We start from the raw sequence: 22,623 nt of genomic DNA on the forward strand, positions 1-22,623 counted from the left end.
GTTTTGCAACAACTGGTCTGTATAGTAACTCGTCTTCTGAGTTCCCAATTAAAATTAGCGGATCATGCATTCGGCACTTGAACGAGTTAATAGGCTGGATACTGGATTTTCCTATATGCCGACATATGTTGCCACATAAGACGTGCCTTCAAGGAAATGAGACCGAGTCGTGCCCGATTACTGAATTAGGAACTTTCGAAGACAAATTCAGTACTTCCTTCCATAATTTGCCTTGAATATTATTTCACATATAGCCTATTAAGTAGGCATGTATCCAGACCATACAGCGGGATTTGTTAGATCTTAGCCAAATAGAAACGTACAGAAGGCATAATGGAATATTTACACAGTCTTGCGAATAAGCATCTCATTTGGGACGTTAATATCATCATCTTTCCAAAGGGTACCCCTCCACATAGCCATAGAAGTGTTGTTGCTCAGAATATATCCAAAATATTTCATAGATGTTACAAGTTCCAATCTTTCAGGGCCCACTAACCAATGCATAGTCTTGGGTTTACGGCCCCTAGCAATAACCACCATTTTCGACTTTGTACCATTGGGCAGCATATTATTGTCTAGGGCATACTTATAGAAGATATTTAGCTTGCTTTGTAGGCCCATAGCTGTTTGGTCAAAAAAGAATTAAAAAAAGGTCAGCAAAGGCTAGCCAGTCCAATCTAAGGCTTCCAAGCCTTGCCAAGGAGATAGCGGTCCCTTGCCACACCCTATCCAGATCCGAGACATACAGATTAAAAAGGGTCGGAGCTAGTGTACACCCTTGCTTCAGTTTTACATAGGATCTAATAATCACGAAAAGGGCCATCTCAAGTCAGACATATCCACGGCGTGGTGCCTGTGTGCAGAAGAGAGCAACTGGACCAATTTTCTGGAGATAATCATCCAAAGAAGTTTGGACCACAACACTGACCTAACCACACAGTCAAACACTTTAGACAAGTCGAAGGAGGCCAGATAGACCGCCCCGACATGGCTATGTTGGACATTGAGGTGTAGATATGCAAGAATGGTAGCATTGAGGGAAGTCCCCCAATTGCTTCCTGAACCCCAACTGAAATAGGGACAGGGCTTGGGACTGGTTTATGCTGTAGTTGAGATCCTTTAAGAGCAGTGTAGCAATCACCTTACTGATTGCATTGATTAAGGCGATTGGCCTATAATTTCTTGGTTCCAAAGGATCACCCTTTTTAAAGATTTGTATAATGATGTATTGTAGCGAAGACAAGGGAATTACGTGTGTCCTGAAAATTTGGTCGAACAGAGGTTTAGGGAGAGCTGCCCAAATAGAAGGGGAATCTTTCAAAACAAACAGGAGAATGCCGCTGGGGCCAGGAACCCGCAAAGGTTTCAGATCTATAGCCCAGATATTATCTTCCTCCCAAGAGAAAATACCACAGCTAATTGGGCCCAACGAGGTATCTTTGTAGTCTGTAAAGGCTTCAGGTAGGAGGTATGTTTTCTCATAAAATTCAACACAGATTTGTTCTGTAATCTGCAAATCCATAGAAACCCCCTTTAGGCCGTGGGTACTGTTAATAGTAGCCCAGAATTTACTTTCATTGCCATTACACAGTTGTTTCAAAATGGAGTGATTATCTTTGACATAGATATCCTTCTTCAGTTATATGACAGTATTATTGTGCTTTTGGCACACACTTTTTCTCTCCTTAGTATATTCGCCAGAAGACAACTTATGCTTTCTTAGCAGAGTCAGATTTTGTTTTGAGTCTCACTTTGAAATATTTCTTTTGAGGCACAAAGCCAACAGAAACCATAAAATGTTCCCAGGGAATGTCCAGCCAGCACGTCTATCCTGACCACTTCCTCACTTTTTCAGGAAAGCCGGTCTGCCTCTGGTTAAATGTGTTCAATATCCCTCATGAACAAAACCCAAGTGCCCAGGTGAAATACAGATAATGTACTTTCCTAGTGGGGACAGGTGTTCTTCTATCCTGCTATGTAGCTTTTGATTCCAAAGTCAGAATGTGCTTCCCTCTGTGTTCCTGCTTTTTAAAATGTGCAATATTCTCTTGTTTGTCATAATTATGTCACACTATTTGATTGGCAAATCTTTCCATTGACTTTCGTCGTAGTCAGACAGTCTTATATAATACACCCCTGCTCCAATCTTCCTTGGATTAATCTAAATTCTGTGCATGTGAAAATTAAAATAAAAACTGGAGGCACATTTGCTCCAGAATAATAATGAATTGTAAATGAGTTTTTGTTTAATATTTTTCTGAAGCAACATGTCACATCGATAAAACATGGATTTCTGTAATCTCCGCGTGACTGTTATATATTTATTACGAAAATTATAAACATTAATCGTTTTAAGAAATATTAAAAATGTAGACTATTTGAATGTGGCTTCATCTGAAAAGAGATTTTCTTCTTTAAAACATACTTTTCGCCTTGTTTGTAGCCCGTATGGTTGTACTTATAAATGCAGACTTGTTTTTAAATGCGACTTATAATGTTGATTTAAAAAATCAATTTATCTTGCATGCAGTGTTCCAGCCAGAGTTTACTTTCTGGTGATAATGAAACCAATGCTAGCCAGGCCTCTGAGCCAATTATTGATTTGAATCTTCTATGACAGGTCTCTTTGGTCTCGTTGCATTAGTCTGTTCATCTGGCCATGCTTTTTGCATTAATTGATGTCAAAGTGTATCTGCTAAGATAATGTGTTTGAAGCTTGGCCCAAGGAAAACAGGCTTGATGGTTGGCCAGAGTATTTCTAGGTTTTATTTATAAAAATACCTTGTCCTTTGAGGGACTTGCATTTACTCAGAGGGCCTTTAGTTCCGGGAATTAAATGAGTTTTTCGATTGTGATGAATGAGCCTTCCCCGAATTTCAGATGACTGCCATGTCTAAAGTACATCCTGGGCTATGGAAATCGTGCTTGTTCTGTTAACTTGAATATCCACATTGAAAACTCATTTGATTTGCTATGTATGAATTGTTTATTTCTATTTTAATGACAAAGTGAAAGTCATTACGATTGAACAACATTCATATAGTTTCAATTCTTTGAGCTCAACATGTCCCGAATAAGAATCATTTTGGTATTTAAACACTGGCAGTAATGTAAGGTACTCTGAGAGGCTTCATTTTGAACACATATCAACATTTCAGTCTATAAAATGACACATTAATATATGGGCTAGTATTGGTTTCCACATTAATGTTTTCCTGGTTTGTGATTAGTGTGGGTTTTCTTTAGCTTTAAGTGCATTATTCCAATGTGACAAGGCACTAAGTAATGCAATATTTTGGTGCCTCTCGGCTTTGATTGATGCAGTTTTCTTATCTTGTTAGGTGCTTTCCATTACAGAAACTAGCATCTCTTCACTTGCTTTGTCGATGCAATATTTTTCCATACATTTGAATCATATGTGTCACACCTGGAGAAGCAATGCAACTATTCAGTGCCTCTTGCTTTAGTTGATTGTTTTGGGAATCCGTTTATGGTGACAGAGCACACACAAACCTTTGGACCGTATGCAAAACTGATTTTAGCTGTGCTTTTCCTTTGTTAAGGCGTATAAGGACATATTGCCTTTTCTAATGGATTCCTTCTTCCTACAGATTTTTCATCTTGGATATTTCCTTTCCAGCGTCAGTTGACTTTAGAAGCTTTTTCAGCCCCCAGCAGGCACAATACTGCTCCCTGTCTGCTCTTCTTGGCACTGTTGCGTACCCAGATGCAGGTAGTGTCATCCTGGACAGCATATATAGAGTCACTGCATGCCGTGACCTCTGTTCCTTTTCTCCCTACACTCAGTATACTTCTGGAATATCTGCTTGGTCAGAATCAGAAGGCGGACAAGTTGTCATTTTGGTTAACTTATTTCTCTATTCACAATTAACCTTTTGCTCTCCATATCGCTTCTTGGCCCTATACTTAAAAAAAATAATAAAGAAGTCTAAAGGGTGCTTGTGAGGGGGTCTGTAAACATAATCTGTCTGTCCAGAAAAACTTGCCTTTCTCCAGCATGGGGTCTGGCATGGATTCACATGCTCATGAATATTCCCCGTCGTCAGGCTGGGAATCCTCGGTAAAGAAAAAAACAGTATCAGTTTCGTTTCTGATCTGTCTTTCGTAGTAGTAACCAATCACTGATCTCTGCGTCATACTGACCACAGCCAATGACTGCCCTCTACCTAAGCCCCGCCTCTGGCAGCCATCTTCAGATTTTTACCGCACGTTCAAGTGTTGGGATCCTCGTGCTATTGCTCTCGAGCGTTAGTGCTATTTTTTCACGTTTTTTCTCAAAAACTTCGATTTTTCGGTCAAAAAGAGCTTCAAGCTCCACCGTTGCTTCATCCGATCAACGGGGACCCGTGTCGGATTTGTCTACATCCCTCAAGGGTGAAGATTTCGTCGAGCCACGCTTTTGGAGGACTCCAGAAGTTTCTCAGGCCCATCTCGGACATGGCCCAGGAGAAGGGAAGCTCGACGCCCGGAAAGCTGTTCAGGGTCTGCCCTGGATGCCAGCTTCAGAATGTCTTTAAGGAGGACGAACACTCCTTTTGTCTTTACTGCCTACATGAGGACAAGACGCACGTGGAGAAGGACTGTGCGTTTTGCGGCAATATGTCGGAGCGGACCATGAAGGACCGCTATCAACGTCTCGCCAACTGGCTGGAAGGGAAGAGCCCGTCAGGCGAGAAGAAGAAGAAGAAATCCGAGCGGTCTTCTAAGACCTTTGAGGACGCCCCGGTGACGGGGGTCCAACACAAGGCCAAGCACCGCGAGTCCGCTGGCACCGGGAGCGCCGAACGGTCGGGCTCTACGGGTGCCAGGCAGGGCGCATCCTCCCCGGCACCATCAACCACGAGCCAACGCTCTGGTTCGGGTAAGAGGAAGGCCGAGCACCCGGCGAAGCTCCTGGAGAGGCCCCGGTCGAGCTCGAAGGCCCTATCGGAGGGAGAGCGAGGCAGTGTCCCTCCCCCCAAGGAGAAGGCGGTGAGCGCACCTAAGGTGGTGAAAGCCTTAATCCATCCGGCCAAGGCCTCTATCGAGACGGTCGCGGCAGCCCTGGCTCAGCCTGTGAAGGCTACACCAGTGGTGGCGACCTCGGGGCTCAGAGTCTCCCTGCCACCGCGGAGGGAGTCCTCTTTTATGCCCATCGACAGGACCCCCGTGAAACCTCCGACGGAGAAGAAAAAGGGGGGGCAGGAGGTCGTCGTGGATTCGGCCTCAACCTCTGAGGAAGAGCTGATCGAAGTCTTAAGCCACGGCGTTGGCGTGGAAGAAGACCAGCCCGTCGGGAGGGATCCCGACGTAGGAGATGACGATAACGTCGAGGGTGCCGACGGGGCCCCTGACCGCCCGTCGGACTCCCCTCAACCAGCGCCGCAAGACAACTCGGCGGCCATTTTGTTGGCTATACAGTCCTTATGCTCGGAGAGAAGGACGAGACTGCCGTTACCACCAGCGGAGGAACCGCTCCCGACGGGGGACCTGGTGCCAGGCCCTTCTGGGAGCCCTCCCCCTAAGAGAAGAAGGATTCATCCTCCACTTCCTTTTCAGCCATCGCGCCCTGTTCAGCCCTCCTCCCCGTCCACGACTCGTGGGGATGATACGGGGACTGACACGGCCGCGACGGGTACGGACGACAAGGTTTACGACGAGGATCTGCCGTCGTCACCTCCCACCCGGGCTTCCCCACCCGACGAGATTGGATCGTTTCACTCCATGATCGCCAGGGCATCCGAGCTCTTCCAGCTCTGCCCGGAAGAGAAGAAGGAGGAAGGTTTCCTTTATCAACGGCGCGAGGCCAAGAGGAAAACGGTCCTCTCCGTGTTCTCTACTGGATGATATTTGGGATGAGGGCCTCGCCCTCCTCAAGATCCCATCCACGACGCCGGCTAGAAGGGATCGGTACGAGAAGAAGTACCGTCCCGGACGCGGCCCCCTTGTGCCTCCGGGCACAGCCGACCCCGGACTCCGTCGTCTCCGCGGCGGCCAGGAAGAAAGCGGGGGGGGGTGCGGCCTCTACGTCGACTTCCCCGCCAGACGGCGAGGGAAAGAAATTGGATACGATGGGACGCAGGGTCATCTTGTCTGCAGCGACGACGATTAAGGCGGCCAACGCCTTGGCTATCGTAGCCCGCTACGACAGGGAGCTGTGGTACAAACTGGCCCCCCTGCTGGACTTCCTACTGGACGACAAGAGGGCAGATGCCCTAGAGATCTTGCAGGAAGGAGAGGTGGCGTCGGACCACGCCATTACGATTGCGACGGACATCGCTGACACTGGATTTCGCCAGTTGGGCAACGGCGTGTGCCTTAGGCGGCGTGGATGGCTCAAGGCTACTGACTTCCGTCAAGACGTGCAGACCAGAGTCTTGGACATGCCGTTCGATGGAAACAACCTGTTTGGGAAAACAGTGGACGATTCCCTTCAAGCCATCAAGGCAGACACGGAGACGACCTGGGCTCTTGGGGTTCTCCAGCAATGGCGGCCGCCCTTTCGGAGCGGCGGAGGCAAACGGGGTGCCTCCAAAGGTTCCGGCGGCGGATTTTCCACCTACCGTCAAGCGGCCCGTTCGTCGTCGCAGGAAGCTTACAGGGGACGAGGCAAGTCCGGCGGACCCCGCCGTCGTCGCCAAGGAGTTCAAGGCGGCAAAGCCTTGCCGAAGCAGGAATGAACCGGCCGTGGGGTCGGGCCCCCACCGAAGCACCCCGGTGGGAGGCCGGCTGGCGAGCTTCGTCAGCGTGTGGGAGTCCATCTCCACCGACCGTTGGGTGCTGGATGCCCTAGCCCAGGGTCACGCGCTCGAGTTTCAAAAAAGGTGCCCGCGCGTCCCCCCTGTGGCCAGGAAAGAACATCACGTCCCTCAACTTCTCTTGGAGGTAAAGGCGATGCTCAGGAAGGGCGCCATCGAGCTCGTCCCAAAGAGGCTTCGGGGCTCTGGAGTTTACTCAAGATACTTCCTCGTGAAGAAGAAGACGGGAGAATGGCGTCCCATCCTGGACCTACGATGACTGAACACATTCATCAAGGCACAGAAGTTCCGGATGGTCACCCTCCAACACGTCCTGGGTCAGCTGGAGGAGGGCGATTTCCTGTCGTCGCTGGATTTGGAGGATGCCTACTTCCATATTCCCATCCTAAAGGGACACCGAAAGTTTCTCAGGTTCGTGGTCCAAGGGCGTCACTATCAGTTCAGAGCCCTTCCCTTCGGATTAAGGTCGGCACCCAGGGTGTTCACCAAGTGCCTCGCACCGGTGGCGGCGCAGCTGCGCCGAGAGGGGATCCACGTCAACCCCTACCTGGACGACTGGCTCATCCGAGCCAAGACAAGGGAGCTCGCCGTGGACACGGCAAAGACCGTCCAACTTCTCACGGACCTGGGATTCTCCATAAACTACGCCAAGTCCCACCTGGTGCCCGCGCAAGACGCACTGTTTCTGGGAGCGAAGCTCGACACTGTGTCGCTTCTGGCCTCTCCGTCGGAGGAAAGGACAAGGGCCATTTTGGGCAAGGTGCAGCGGATGCTGGTTGCGGACGCGGCCAGAGTGAGGTCCATCAAGTCCCTCCTCGGAATGATGTCTTCTTGCATCTACCTCATCCCCCTGTGCAGGCTCCGGATGCGCCCGTTGCAGGAGTTCCTGGACGCGCGCTGGATCCAGACGACGGGCAGCCTCGAGGAGAGGATCACACTCGACGAGAGTTTCCGACGAGCGATCCGGTGGTGGGGCACCCGTGCACATCTGACGGCGGGCATGGACTTCCAGACCCCCGGCCACCAGGAGACAGTGACCACGGATGCCTCCCTGCAAGGGTGGGGAGCGCACACCGAAAATCTGCACGCGAGAGGCCTTTGGCTCCCGACGGAGAAGTCCCTCCATATCAACGTCCTGGAGCTCCGTGCAGTGTTTTGGGCCCTCAGGTCCTTCCTTCCGTCCCTCAAGGGCAAGGTGGTGGGGATCTTCACCGACAACACCACCACCATGTTCTACATCAGGAAACAGGGCGGAACCAGGTCCCCAGCCCTGTCCAGGGAGGCGCAGGATCTGTGGCATTGGGCCGTCGCCCAAAGGATGTTTCTGGTGCCGTTTCATCTGGCAGGAATAAAAAACACCATCGCCGACTCACTCAGCAGGGAGCTGCGCTCGTGCCACGAGTGGGAACTACGACAGGATCTAGTGGACCGCCTCTTCCGACGGTGGGGCACACCCCAGATCAATCTGTTCGCGACGGCGACGAACTCCAAGTGCCGGAGGTTCGCCAGCAGGTTTCCCCAGCCGAGGAGCATGGGCGATGCTTTCTCGTTCCCCTGGGAGGGCCTGTTTCTATACGCGTTCACTCCATTGCCATTGCTGATCCGGCTCATCAACCAGCTCAAGAGGTCACTGTGCAGGATGATCCTCGTCGCACCTGCGTGGCCGAGGCAGATATGGTTCCCGGACCTTCTGGACTTGTCAGCGTCCCCGTCAATCAAGCTGCCAGTGGACGCGGATCTTCTCTCCAGGGAAGGAGGCGCCATCCTCCATCACGACCCGAAGTCGCTCAACTTGCAGGCCTGGCTCCTGCAGCGTTAGAGTTTGGAGGATACAACATACCGGCCGACTGCAGAGAGGTTCTTGCAAAGGCCAGGGCGTCCTCAAATCTTAAATGCTAGGGACACAAATGGAAGAGGTTCTCTGTCTGGTGCCACGCACAGAAGATTAACCCTCTGCGGATTACGGCTCCCCAAGTACTGCCGTACCTACTGACGCTGGCCAAAGCTGGACTGGCGCACGCGTCCATCAAGATTCATCTTGCTGCGATCTCCCGATACACCATAACCATGGGGCGGACGTCTTTGTGGTCTCATCGTCTGGTGGAAGAGTTCATGAAGGGACTGTTCAGATCGTTCCCGCCGGTGAAGGCTCCGGCCCCGGCGTGGGAGCTCAACGTGGTGCTGACCAAGCTCATGGGACCTCCGTTCGAGCCTCTGCACTCGGCTCCGTTGAAGTTCTTGTCGTGGAAAACAGCGTTTCTTGTGGCCATCACCTCCGCACGACGGGTGGGAGAGATCCAGGCCCTTTCCTGCAAGGCCCCGTACTTGACTTTTCACGACACGAGGGTAGTGCTCAGGATGCACCCCTCCTTCATGCCCAAGGTGCCGTCGGACTTCCACCTCAACGAACCCTTGGTGTTGCCTGTTTTCTTCCCGTCGCCTTCGTCGCCGGCTGAAAGGACTTTGCACTCGCTGGATGTGGCTAGAGCGCTGAAGTTCTACGTGGACCGCACGAAGGGTTTTCGGAAGACGTCACAACTCTTTGTGAACTTTGGACCTGTCAATCAGGGGAAGGCTCTCTCTAAGGCTTCCATTTCCAGATGGCTCTCCGGCTGTATCATGTACTGTCATCGGTTGGCAAACCGACCGCTGCCTGGCCGTCCGAGAACCCATTCCACCAGAGCGATCGCAGCTACCACGGCTTTCCTATCTGGTGTGCCCTTGCTGGACATCTGCAGGGCTGCTAAGTGGAGGTCGACGCACACCTTCACAAAATTCTACTGCGTCGATCAGGATTCCAGGGTCGGCCAAGCAGTGCTGCGCAACCTGTTCGCCTAAGGTGAGCCTGGTGAGGAGGTAAGATTTGCTTAATGTTGAGTTTGATGTGATGCTTAATGTTGAGCCTTTGCCACCTCCCGTGGTTGTGCATGTGTGTACTGCTATGTATTCTTTATTCATGAGCATGTGAATCCATGCCAGACCCCATGCTGGAGAAGGAACAAGTTACTTACCTGTAACTGTTGTTCTCCAGCATGGGTCTGGCATGGATTCACATGCGAACCCTCCCGCCTACCCCTCTGCGGCTCTTCACTTGGTCATACTGCCACTTCACGTGCTACCAAATCTGAAGATGGTTGCCAGAGGCGGTGCTTAGGTAGAAGGCAGTCATTGGCTGTGGTCAGTATGACGCAGAGATCAGTGATTGGTTACTACTACGAAAACGAAACTGATACTGGTTTTTTCTTTACCGAGGATTCCCAGCCTGATGACGGGGAATATTCATGACCATGTGAATCCATGCCAGACCCATGCTGGAGAACAACAGTTACAGGTAAGTAACTTGTTCCATCATGATCTCTGCCCCTACCCCTATAACAGACTGCAATACAACATAAACAAAGTGAGGGCCCCTTGCCACATTAGTGAATGTCGGCTGGCTTCTGACCCATGTCTGTTTCTCAAGCCGGGCAAGGAGGTCCCTAGCCCCATTGCTCAGTTCACACTTCCAGGCACGAGAATGTCGATTTGACCTGTTTTGGCTATTTCTACTGCATCATGCATAATCCCCTGAAGGCGTCAGCCTTGAAGCTATGCTCGGTCTGCGGGAGGCAAATGCCCATGCCGGGTCACTACAGGGGGTGCCACTACTGCCTTGTTGAAGACCACAACACGGAAGCCTTCAGCTCTTGCCAATCAGTGACTGAAAGTTCATCCGGGAGTCTGCTGCCAAGCTCCTCGTTCATTACCAGCAAGGTTGGTTAGCACCCCCCCGTTCAAAATCCCTGGGTTCAGAGGCTAAGAAGCCAGTGAATTAACATTCTCCAGTTCTGAAGTGCAAAAAGGAAGCCACATATTAAGTGGTTCCCCTCTTAGTCACAAGTCGAGGCATCACTCTTCTTCCTTCAGGTGGCACTATCAGGCTAGACAGCGTTTGGTGATCTCTTTTGAATGCAACCACACACCTGCTGCTCCGTTTTGTTGCTAGTGGTGTACCCTGTTTCACCCTGACGCAGTGCTGACCCGACTTTGAGCATTGATGTCCTGGCTGCCTCCACCTAAGCGTTTCTTTTGAATACCTCAATATATCAAGGGGAAAGTTCCCTTTGAAAATGACAAATCTTTCATGTAAAAGGTGATACCATCCCCTTTGAACCATGTTATTCAAGTGAGACGGAAATTTGTCCCTGATCAGTTCTATGGTGATGGAGAGAACCTGATGGATTTGGTGCAGACCTACAGGAGGCAAGTGGCTTGGGCACTTCTCCTGAGCCGGATATTCTTCCAACGATTGTGTCACGCAGGCTTCATGCCTGTTTTCAGAAGGTGATTGCTGAAGTGTGGCAGTCACTCTGGTTGTCTGCCCCCATTAAGGCTAAAATCCAGCATGACCTGATTGACATTTTGTGCAGGGTCATACGCAGGAGACATTGATGCCTTTCACCACAGCAGTTGCCACCACTGTGCTGGCCACCTCGGAGAGGTCAGCCATGGCCCCTACAGTAGAGCGTGATTTGCCAAGCAGCATGTGCGTCTCCCATGGAACCAGGCTTCCTTTCAATTCATTCATTACCGTAGAGCTTGTTGGTGTAATGGTGTGTTTAAAGACCACATCTTTTTCCTCCTTTCCACCTGATAAGGAGTGCAAAAAGTTGCATGTCATGGGCTTCATTGTATTTAGGTCTGGCTTGCTTTGAGGGCTGTTAATTATACATGTGCCCTGGTAATCTTGTGTTCTGTGGAATGTGATTGCCATTGCGTCAGAGAACTTGCCAACAGAAGATTAGAAGGTGGGGTTAAACACTGTGATGGGTGATGGTAAAGATGTGAGGATAAAGGCCTGATCTTACAATCAGGCCTTGAGATGGAGGATTTTGTGGCATGTGTTATGGGCACTGCCATGGTCCTATGGAGACTCTCCTTTGTGAGGACCTCCAGGATTTGCTCCTTATGTCAATTCAAAACGTCTGGACATATCATTTGATGGTAATAACCTGTTTGGTCCCAAGGCTGATGAATCCTTGCTGTTAAACAGCCTTTGACCTCTGCTTCGAGGGCTCCTGCTTTTTACCCTTCACCTCTTTAGTACTGGCAGGGTCACATGCCCTCCTGCATGCAATCACAGCGACATCCTCCCCACCAATGTAGAGGCAAAGGGACTAGTGAGGAGGCTTTGCTGCCTTTATTACATACAGCAGCCCAACATGACAAAGCAACTATGAATTCGACTTCGTTCATTCAATTCCGGTGGGGGGAGATTGTCTCTGTTCGTCGCGGAATAGCACCCCAACATATTCGGCATTTGGACATGTCATCACTAAGAGGCACTGCTTCCCTTCTTTTCAACTGATCACCCTAATTTTGGCCCTTCGCTGCCTCTTGGTGCTCCCTTTTGGACGATTTAAGCTTCTGTCAAGGGAAGCCCTAGCGTAGTTGCCTCTTTCAGAGCTAGGAAAGGGCTGGCCCCATATACTTTATGGCCCCAAATGAAGACTAGCACCTACGTCCTTTCATGTGTCTGATGCTCTTAAAATTGTACGTGCATAAGTACAAGTTCAAGATTATCTCCTTGGCCCAAATCTTTCAGGCACTTGAGCTACAGGACTTATTGATGTCTCTGGACCTCCAGGACTTGTACCTTCATGTGCTGTTTCAACTCAACCACAGGGAGTACCTGAAGTTCGTGGCTGGAAACACCCACTACCAGTTCTATATGCTGTTGTTCAATATTTCCACGGCACAGTGTGCTCACCAAATTTCTATTTGAATTGGCGGCTCAGCTCAGGGGGGATGAGGGGAAATCATGTCTTCCTGGATCATCGCTACATAATAGCCCAACCTGGCTTCTCCCATGTTTCGCCATCCCAGTCCTTCAGGTTCATCTCAAAGGTTTTGGGCACCTACATGGGCAGGGCTTTCCCTCCTGAGGATGAGTAGTAAACATCCTTCAAGTGGTCCATGCTTTTCAGTCCGATGTCTGGTTCCAGCTTCTGCCTTTCTGGTCTTCATTGCCTTATGCATCCTGGTGGTGCTAGAGGCCTGATTACACATGTTAGTTCCAGTGACGGCTTCAGTGTCAATGGTCTTAGTTTGGTGGTAACATGTCGAACCTATTGCAAGTCTTTTAGGCTCTGTCTCGATCTCCTGTGGTGGGCCCTACAAGACGACATGATTCAGGCCCTTGCTTCAGCAAATCTGGCCCCAACTGACAGTGCTCATGGACACATCCTTGAATGGCTGCGATGTTCACCTGCAAGATATTATGGTGAGATCTCTCTGATCACTGACAAGCTTGTCAACGCATCAACTTGCTGGAGTATGGAATCGCAGGCTGACCTTGTTTTCCTTCCTCACAAATGTATGACGGACAACATGATGGCCATGCACTACATCAAAAAGCGGGGTGGCGTTGGGTCTTCACCTCTGTACATGAAAGCAATGCAGATGTGATTCTGGGCTCTGGAGAATGACGTTTCTCTGATGGTGGCAAATATTGCTGGGACAGGAAACGTCACTGTGGATACTCTAAGCAGGAAGTCTTTGCGCTCCCAAAGTTTTGAAGGCAATAATCACCTTTTGGGGGAACTCCTCAATTTGATCTCTTTGCTTTCTATGTGAACAGGAAGTGAGTTTTTCTAATCCTCTGCACGAAGGTGTAGGTGACGAATTGCTTGTAGAATGGAACTTCAAACTCCTTTATGCATTTCACTGAGCCGTGTAATTCTGCTAGCTCTCAGGAAGCTATCGAAGTTCGGGTCCTCGTTGACTCAGATTTCAGAATGGGAATGGAGGACATAGTAGCCAGAGAGCTTCCAGGGTTTGGGTCCTCCATCCGAGCTTTGGCAGCCTGAATCTTCATGCGTGGCTGCTGAAAAGGCTAAGGTATAAGGAAGCCTTCTAGTTCAATGTCCTGGATGTACAGAGGTCTGCCACCAAGCCTTTCTATACCTGCAGGTTAAGTAGGTTTTTGACATGGTGTCGGTAGAGCAGTCGGGACCTTTAACTTGTCTAAATTCCCGTTTGGAGTTCCTGCTTTCCTTGGCCTGGCTGGAATTTGCAGATTGGCAGGTCATGGTGTACCTGATTGCCTTTTTAGTCTTTAAAAGGTCTCCTGAGCATGGTCTGTTCTGCACCATTCCCACTGTTAGGCAGGGTTTGGGTAACAAGTTTCCCTACTTCATTTTGTTGTTGACCTGCATGGAATCTTAACTTTGTTTTGACCTTTATTATGGGAGCTCCATTTGAGCTCCTTCATTTATGTTCTTTAAGACTTCTCAGCATTAAGATAATTTTTCTTGTGTCCATCACTTCAGTCAGATGGTTCAGTGTGAGCTTCAGGCTCTCTGTTAAACCTCCCTACATGGTGTTCTTCCCAGAGATGTTGACTTTGAGAATTAGACTGTGCTTCTAGTTCAGTTTGTCTGAATTTAATCTCTTTAAGAAGATGCATCTATCTGTTTTTTCCCTCTGCTCCATCCTTCCTAGACTGAGGAGAGAAACCATCATCTAGACCCCGGTATTCACTCTCAGCTGCAATGTCTCTCGGACAAAGGGCATCAGGAAAGATGACCAGTTTATTATGGTTTATGCTGATGGTCGTGTGGGCAAAGCTGTTGCCAAGGAGACCTTGTCCAGTTGGATCATCCTCTCCATCTCTGAATGATAGTCTGGATGGGAAAGATGTCCCTGATTGTCTCAGACCTCATTCAACCAGAGGCTGGCTGCACCACTGCCCTGAGGCGGCGAAATACCTGCCTTGGACACCTGTCAGGCAGCTACATGGGCTTGGCACACGTTTGCTAAACGTGACTTTCTCGATTCCCTGTCGGGGCAGGCCGCTTGCTTTGGCAATCAGTCATCCAGAATTTTCTGTTTCTGGTGTAAAAGGTGTTTTCTAGCTTTTCTCTGTCCTTCAGATTTCTTTGTTGCAATGGGAGTATTTCTAAGACGAGGAATATGTGGGAGAAAGTAATCCATTACAAGAACAAATTACTTGCCTCACAGTAATGTTCTTGATGGATTCGTTTTTCCCCCTACAGATTCCTCATCACCCTCTAAACTTGCCCTTTTTGGCAGATAGCTTGTTCATCGTGTCTGTTTTGCGGTCTCTCAGCTGGTAAGTGCTAGGCAAAAAGGTGGCACTGAGGTCCTGTGGCATGGCGACTCCAAATATACTGCCCCCAACATTAAGTCCAGTGTATGGGCACACAAATGCGCCCTGCGGAGCTGCATTGCACCCACTGGGGGCTAAACAAATTTCAGAAGTCAGCTGGCAATGAAGATGGGGCCTCCCAGATAGACTAATCCATCAGAAAGAACACAACTAAGACGCAAGACATTTGTTGTTCCCTTTAACTAAACACTATGTTGCTGGATTTGGGATGACTGTGTGTGTGTTAATTAACACCGACTGTTCTTTATTTAATTACAGGTCCAGCCTGGAGAGGGAAACAAGGCTGCCCTGAATGATATGCGGTCGCTATCAGGCGGTGAACGCTCCTTTTCCACAGTCTGCTTTGTCCTATCCCTCTGGTCCATCGCTGAATCACCGTTTAGATGCCTGGATGAATTTGATGTATACATGGTAAGTATGTTACAATTACCCCCCACGTCGCAAATATTTACTTTGAATGCCCTATATTGCAATTCATTTTATTATGGTTCTTATTTTTATCTCTGAATTGCCCTTTGTATCACTACTTTAAGCGAGAACAGCTTGGAATAGAAACAGATTAAGAGGGGCAGTACTGTCTATTTTGGCAGCAACCATTTAACATTGTGATGGGGTCCTAGCTTAAATGGAGGTAGATGTGTTTTTTACTAGTTCCACTCCTTTCCAAAACCATTTTCACAGTACTAGGATTGTTTCATTTCTCATTTAAAGCATACCTCCCCACGTGTTTCCTGCTGTCCTGGCAAGCAGTTCAACAGTGTGTAAGACCTTGTTAAGGTCTGCTTTCTAGCTCCTATAACGGTGTGGCACGATTGCTTCAAAAGGCACATTTGGGACGTGTGCTGTATTGTTGAAGCACATAGCATTTTATGTATCTATTTTTCTTCTAAGAAGCCATAGTTAAATGTTTTGATATCATATTTTTATATATATATATATTTATATATATTTCTGAGGCTTGTGGAATCTGCTTAGATCACATGCTGTGCATAGGCCGACATCTAGTGGAAGCTGCGGAGTATTACAGTTTGTTTTTCGAAACTCGAAAATGGGCGTCGACACAGGGCTTGCCAGTAATACTATCCCTAGTGTGACGTCCACTGTACCCAAGATCCCTCACGCGTCTAGGATCCTCAGATTGTTTTTTTCCGCCATACTGGTCGGAAGCATTTTGCGGAGTCCCCTGGCCTTAGCCATACTTTTGCTAAAATATTGATACATTTACATCCTTTCCCCACCCCAACGTCGAACTTCAACACTCGACGCCGGCTTGGAGAAGAATTCGACCGTCTGCTGCTGCACGACGGATTTGGGCCTCGGAAGGCCTCTGGCCTCGGCCCGGGCCTTGGAAGGCCTCTGGCCTCGGCCCGGGCCTTGGAAGGCCTCTGGCCTCGGCCCTGCAAGTAGGGAGAGTGGGGGGTTGGACATACTCTACACTCTTTGTATATAGGTACATCTTATACATTTCCTACACTTACCAGCCCGCTGCCTCAAGGTGCGTATGGAGGGTACCCCTTTTCAATTCTGCCCCAAGTGCAATCGCAAATACCCTTGGGTCGACAAGCATGCCACATGCAATCTCTGCTTGCCGAGGGACCACCCCGAGGCGAACTGCAGAGCGTGTAGTAGGTTTAAACCTAACACACTTAAGGACCGTTCGACAAAGCGTTGGGCCCACCACGCCAGGCAGGCGGCCATGGCGGCGGAGGGCGCCTTCAGCGATGGCAGGGACGCTGTGCTTTTGGACGGCGAGGGCATTACGGCGTCTAAAGACAGCCGAGCGCAAGTCCCCGACCTCGAAAGGTTGTCCGACAGGGCGGCTATAGGGAAGACCCCCGGCTACACAAGCGCTTCACACACCACTCACACAAAACACACGAAGTCCAACCGAGACTCGACGACGTCGAGTTCTCGGAAAGAGGCACATAGAGAACGGTCCCAATCGGTGTCCTCTGGGCGTTCTCGATCGAGATCGCCGCATGACTCCAGGCAATCATCCACTCTTGCCAAGAGTGCCTCGCTCCCTAAGCTAACGGAAGTTCGATCGTCGGAGGACGAAGACGACTTCCACCCCCAGGCCGCTCTCCAGGAGTCGGAGCCCGCAGACAAGATCAGCGCGGCCCCACGTTCGAAGGATAGGGACTCTACCCCCAATCCTCGACGCCAGGCGTCGAAAACCTCCGGAACCACAAAGGGACAGGGAAAACACTCTTCCACTCACGGGGAGGGGGGAAAACAGCAGAAGAAGCAGCCACTGCACTCTTCCACACCTGTAAAACACTCCACTCCTCTTAAACAGACAGACAAGCCCAAGTCTGCTATTTCTAAAACCAGCAAGTCTACTCAGGATATGTCTCCTAGACTTTCTGAGAGAGTCATTCCCAGTTTCAAAGAATGGTCGAGTGATGACATAGATAGGGTCATGTCAAGGATGTCTTCTTTGGCAGACTTTTATGATAAAAATCCAGACCATTTCCTTTCATATAATCCACAAGGGTCTACACCCTCAGGCTATAATGATCCTATCCCCCCCGAGTAAGAAGCCCCGGTACAACCATACTCACGGCCATACTCACAATATCAAGGAGACACTTCCTTTGGTGAGGGCCAAGAATTTGGCATGGTAGAAGAGCAAACCGGGACGGGCTACTATGGGGATGATGAGGACCAAGAAGAGGAAGAGGAAGACCCTGAAACCTACAGAGTTGATTCCCCGGTAGAGAAGGAAGCCCCAGTTACCGACTCCCCTGTCGATAACCAACCCCTCCTGAACGAGGTTCTCGCACGAGCAGCAGAACATTTCCATATTGACACCCACGGTGTCCAGGAGGAGAGGGACTTCGCCGAGGAGTTAGTGGGAGAAAGGAGGCCTTTTGCCCAGACCATCCCTATCCTTAAGTCTATTCAGCGAAGAATAGACCCGTCCCTGGTGAACCCGAACCTCACCAGAGCAGTCAATCCCAAAGGTGAAAAACTTTTCAGGGCAGCCCAGTCTGACCCTCTCTATATAAGAGGACATCTGAATCCAGACTCCCTGGTTGTCACTAACACTCGTAAGAGGGCTGGAACACCCTTGTCATCGTCGGAAGCACCTCCAGACAAGGAGAGCAAAAAACAATATGGTTTCGGCAGGAAACTAGCCTCAACGTCCGCCTATCAGGCAAGGATTGCAAACTCCACCACCCTGTTGGCCAGCTACAACTGCCATCAGTGGGAAGAAGTCGCGGCACTCATAGCCTCTGCACCAGAACCCTTAAAGGGCCAGTTAGCACGAATTTCAGCAGAGGGTGGAGCCGTGTCTGGTTGCATTTTAAAAGCAACTTTTGACGCCGCGGACAACGCAGGCAGATTGATAGCAGAAGGTACTGTTATCAAGAGACATGTGTGGTTACGGCAGTCTGGTTTTAAGGCAGAAACCCAGGCATCATTGTTGGACAAACCAGTGGAAGCCGATCTGTTGTTTGGTAAGGCGGTCGAGGACGCGCTGAAAAATGCCAAGGACGAATATGAGACACTCCAGTCCCTTGGCCAACTAACCAATAAACCCCCTGACCAGAGAGGGAATAGAAATTTTCGTCGCCCATGCGGCCAAAATTCCCAGAGAGGATCAAACTATTCCCAGGTTGAGGGTACACACTGGAACAACAGCCAACAGTCTACCCAGGGTTACGGCAGGGGTAATAGGAGAGGACGTGGTAAAGGCAGAGGCAGCCCCAGTAGAGGAGGAGGCACGCCTCCACCAAAGCAGTGACGCTCAGTTCAGGGTCCCTTCTCACGCAACCCTAGTAAGGGGACGCATTTCCAACTTCACCCAGGCTTGGGAAGGGATCACATCAGACAGTTGGGTGCTGTCAACAGTATCCGCAGGGTACTGTATAGAACTACTGCAGCGTCCCCGGAACCATCCTCCACGACAAAGAGTGACACCAGGTAAACAAGGGTATTTATTCAACTTACTTCCTTGTGCCAAAAAAAGATTTAACAATGCGCCCAGTATTGGACTTACTGCCTGCCAACAAGTATCTCAAGCCCCCAAAGTTTCGAATGACTACGCTACAAGAGGTAATCCCCCTCCTAAAAAAGGGGGATTACATGGCAACCTTGGATATGAAAGATGCCTATTTTCATATTTCCATGTTCCCAGCGCACAGAAGGTACTTGCGCTTCAAGGTGGACAGTCGGCACTACCAGTTCAAGGTACTGCCCTTCGGGATAGCTTCGGCACCAAGGTACTAGCGGTGGCGGCTGCACACCTACGCAGGGAGGCAATCCCGGTGTACCCTTATCTGGACGACTGGCTCATAACGGGGGAAATCCCAGTAATTTGCAGGAAAAACATTCAAAGGACTATCGATCTCCTCCACGAATTAGGCTTCTCAATCAACGAGAAAAAGTCAAGCCTGGTGCCAAGCACCTCCAAACAGTTCCTAGGAGCAATCCTAGATACTCAAGAGGGGTTGACATTTCCTTCAGAGGAAAGAATTCGGAATATACTACTGCAAATTTTGCAATATCAGTCCGGTCACCAAATAACGGTACGCAAAGCAATGCGTTTGCTGGGCATGATGGCGTCATGTATTTACCTGGTCCCGCACGCGCGCCTGCGCATGCGTTCCATGCAGGAATGGTTGGCGAAACAGTGGTCTCAGGCAAGTGGTCAGTGGGATAATCTAGTGGTCGTTTTGCCAACACTGGTACAAAGCCTTCACTGATGGACAGGAGAGAATCTTGCACAGGGGAAACCCTTTTACGATCCCGAAGTACAGGCAGTAGTCACTACCGATGCATGCCTGACGGGGTGGGGAGCTCACCATCTCCACCACACAGCTCAGGGTCTCTGGTCTCCCTCAGTGGCCAAGAACCACATCAACCTGCTAGAGCTTCTGGCAGTATTCAGAGCGCTTCAAGCGTTCGAGCCCTACCTACTAAACCTGTCAATGCAAATCCGGACGGACAGCACGACAGCCATGTTCTACCTGAACAAGCAGGGAGGGACTCGTTCGCCAAATCTGTCCAAGCTTGCCCAGAAAATCTGGATATGGGCACTCAGACGGAACATCTTCCTGTCATCACAACATGTTCCAGGGGAGCTCAATTACCTAGCGGATGCTCTGAGCAGAGACTCCCTCCCAGAGGAACACAAATGGGTTCTACACAGAGAGGTCGTAGAAGATATCTTCTCTCAGTGGGGTTTCCCCACTATAGACTTATTCGCCACAAGCGAAAACAGACAATGCCCAGGATTTGCATCCAGGTTCCCCCAACCAGACTCCCAGGGGAACGCCCTGTGGATGAACTGGTCAGGGATGTTTGCGTACGCTTTTCCACCAACTCCTCATCAGGAAGGTGGTCAACAAGATGAACAGAGAGTCGATGACGCTCGTCCTAGTTGCTCCCATGTGGGCAAGACAACCGTGGTTCCCACACTTAAGCGGGATGGCGGTGTGCGAGCCCATCAAACTTCCGGCCTGGTACAACATACTGTCCCAGCACCAAGGTCAAACAGTGCATCAGCAACCCAACTCAATGAACCTGGCAGCATGGCTCCTGAGGTCATAGAGTTTGGACATCTCAATTTACCACAGAGGTGTATGGACATCCTAAAGGAATCTAGGAAACCAAACACAAGGCACTGCTACTTTGACAAGTGGAATAGATTTGTTATCTGGTGCCAGAGTAAACAAATCAACCCAGTTGATTGCACTCCTTCCACTATTGTTACATACATGCTCCACCTGCTGGATGCAGGACTGGTTTTTAACTCACTGAAAGTACACCTGGCAGCCCTGTCGGCATACACCACTTCCCATAACAAGGTCTTGTGGTGGAAAGTACCAGTAGTTAAAGCCTTCATGGAAGGAGTAAAGAGACTTCACCCTCCTATTTCAAACCCACCACCAGGGTGGGACCTTAATGTGGTGCTATCTAAGCTCATGGGCCCCCCTTTCGAGCCCATGCATAAAAGCAGTCTCAAACACCTGACTTATAAAATGGCCTTCTTAGTAGCTATTACTTCTATAAGAAGGGTCAGTGAAATTCAGGCTCTGTCAGTGCAGGATCCTTTCTTTACTGTCCATAAAGACAAACTGGTTTTACGCACACACCCTAGGTTCTCACCTAAGTTTATATCTAAATTCCACGTAAACCAGTCCATCGAGTTTCCGGCTTTCTCCCAGGACCCTCAAAGCTCGGCTGAGGTGAACCTACACACCCTAGATGTGCATAGGGCGGTCCTCTACTATGTCAATAAAACCAGACCGCTAAGGAAAACAGATCAGCTGTTTGTCTCCGTAGCTACAGGCAGAGAGGGGGATCGCGTCTCTAAAGCTGCCATCTCGATGTGGATTATTAACTGTATCCAGCTGTGTTACTCACTCTCTGAAAAACTCTGCCTTTCACGCCAGGAGCCCACTCTACAAGAGGCATTGGGGCCACTCTGGCTTTCATTGCAAATGTACCCCTTGACACCATTTACAAAGCAGCGACTTGGAGCTCTATTCACACTTTTACTCAGCATTACTGCATTGACACCCATTCCAAGGCAGATACACAAGTGGGACAAGCGGTTCTAAGACACTTATTTGCTCATGACCCTTCTCACATCCCACCTCCTTCTTCAGGTACTGCTCGCTAATCTATGCACAGCATGTGATCTAAGCAGATTCCACAAGCCTCAGAAGGGATACATTACTCACCGTAATCGTATTTCTGATGCTTGTATCTGCTTAGATTCACATGCGACCCACCCTTCCTCCCCTCTGAGAGAAGGCGCATGGTTGCTTGTAGTCTTACCTTTCTATCTACCTGCTTGGATTATCTGTACTCACGCTACTCCTCATGCTACCTCATGTCAGAAAAAATACAATCTGAGGATCCTAGACGCGTGAGGGATCTTGGGTACAGTGGACGTCACACTAGGGATAGTATTACTGGCACGCCCTGTGTCGACGCCCATTTTCGAGTTTCGAAAAACAAACTGTAATACTCTGCAGCTTCCACTAGATGTTGGCCTATGCACAGCATGTGAATCTAAGCAGATACAAGCATCAGAAATGCGATTACGGTGAGTAATGTATCATATATATATATATATATATATATATATGTATGTATGTATGTGTATATATATATATATATATATATATATATATATATATATATATATATATATGAATGGACACACACTATATATATATATATATATATATAGTGGGTGTGTCCATTCGGTTTTAATTCTTTCCCATTTTTATGTGGAGTCAAAGTTATGCATATTTATTGTTTGCATAAACACAACTATCCCTGGTCCAATTTGGGATCATAAACCACATGCCCGAGCCTGTACTGAGGGCACATTTGACAAAATCAGTGTGCTTTCTTTAAAACATAAGGACTTCACGTCCTCCACCTGAATTACATTATTTGTACAACATAAGAGGTTACTGTACCACAAGTTTTCATTACAGTTAACTATTATACATTGAAACGGTCAACCCACACTATAAAATGTCTCATTGTTGACAATGAGGGAACAAGTACTGACAAACTCAATTGTTTTTTCATATGGAGTTGTTTATTGCTTGTAACGTTAACCCTTTAAGTGCCATGGGTTTTCCCCCCCAGTGCCCAGGCCTTTTTTGGTGATTTTGGTATGTCGCCATTCAATGCCTTGTAACTTTATTGTTACATGAGATA

The 22,623-nt window shown here is 49.1% G+C and overlaps 1 protein-coding gene across 2 annotated transcripts in view; it reads left to right on the forward strand.

Annotated features, from left to right (window-relative positions):
* The window catches only part of SMC6 (structural maintenance of chromosomes 6), a 2,412,589-nt gene that overhangs the window by 2,154,686 nt on the left and 235,280 nt on the right, over positions 1 to 22,623 (forward strand). For both annotated transcript variants that reach the window (XM_069605927.1, XM_069605928.1), the window contains one exon: positions 15,190 to 15,342. In XM_069605927.1, coding sequence (XP_069462028.1) covers positions 15,190 to 15,342 — 153 coding nt within the window. The remainder of the gene's footprint in view (positions 1 to 15,189; positions 15,343 to 22,623) is intronic.

The sequence above is a fragment of the Ambystoma mexicanum genome, chromosome 4p (genome assembly GCF_040938575.1).
Source record: "Ambystoma mexicanum isolate Mex_15411 chromosome 4p, UKY_AmexF1_1, whole genome shotgun sequence".
NCBI lineage: Eukaryota > Metazoa > Chordata > Amphibia > Caudata > Ambystomatidae > Ambystoma > Ambystoma mexicanum.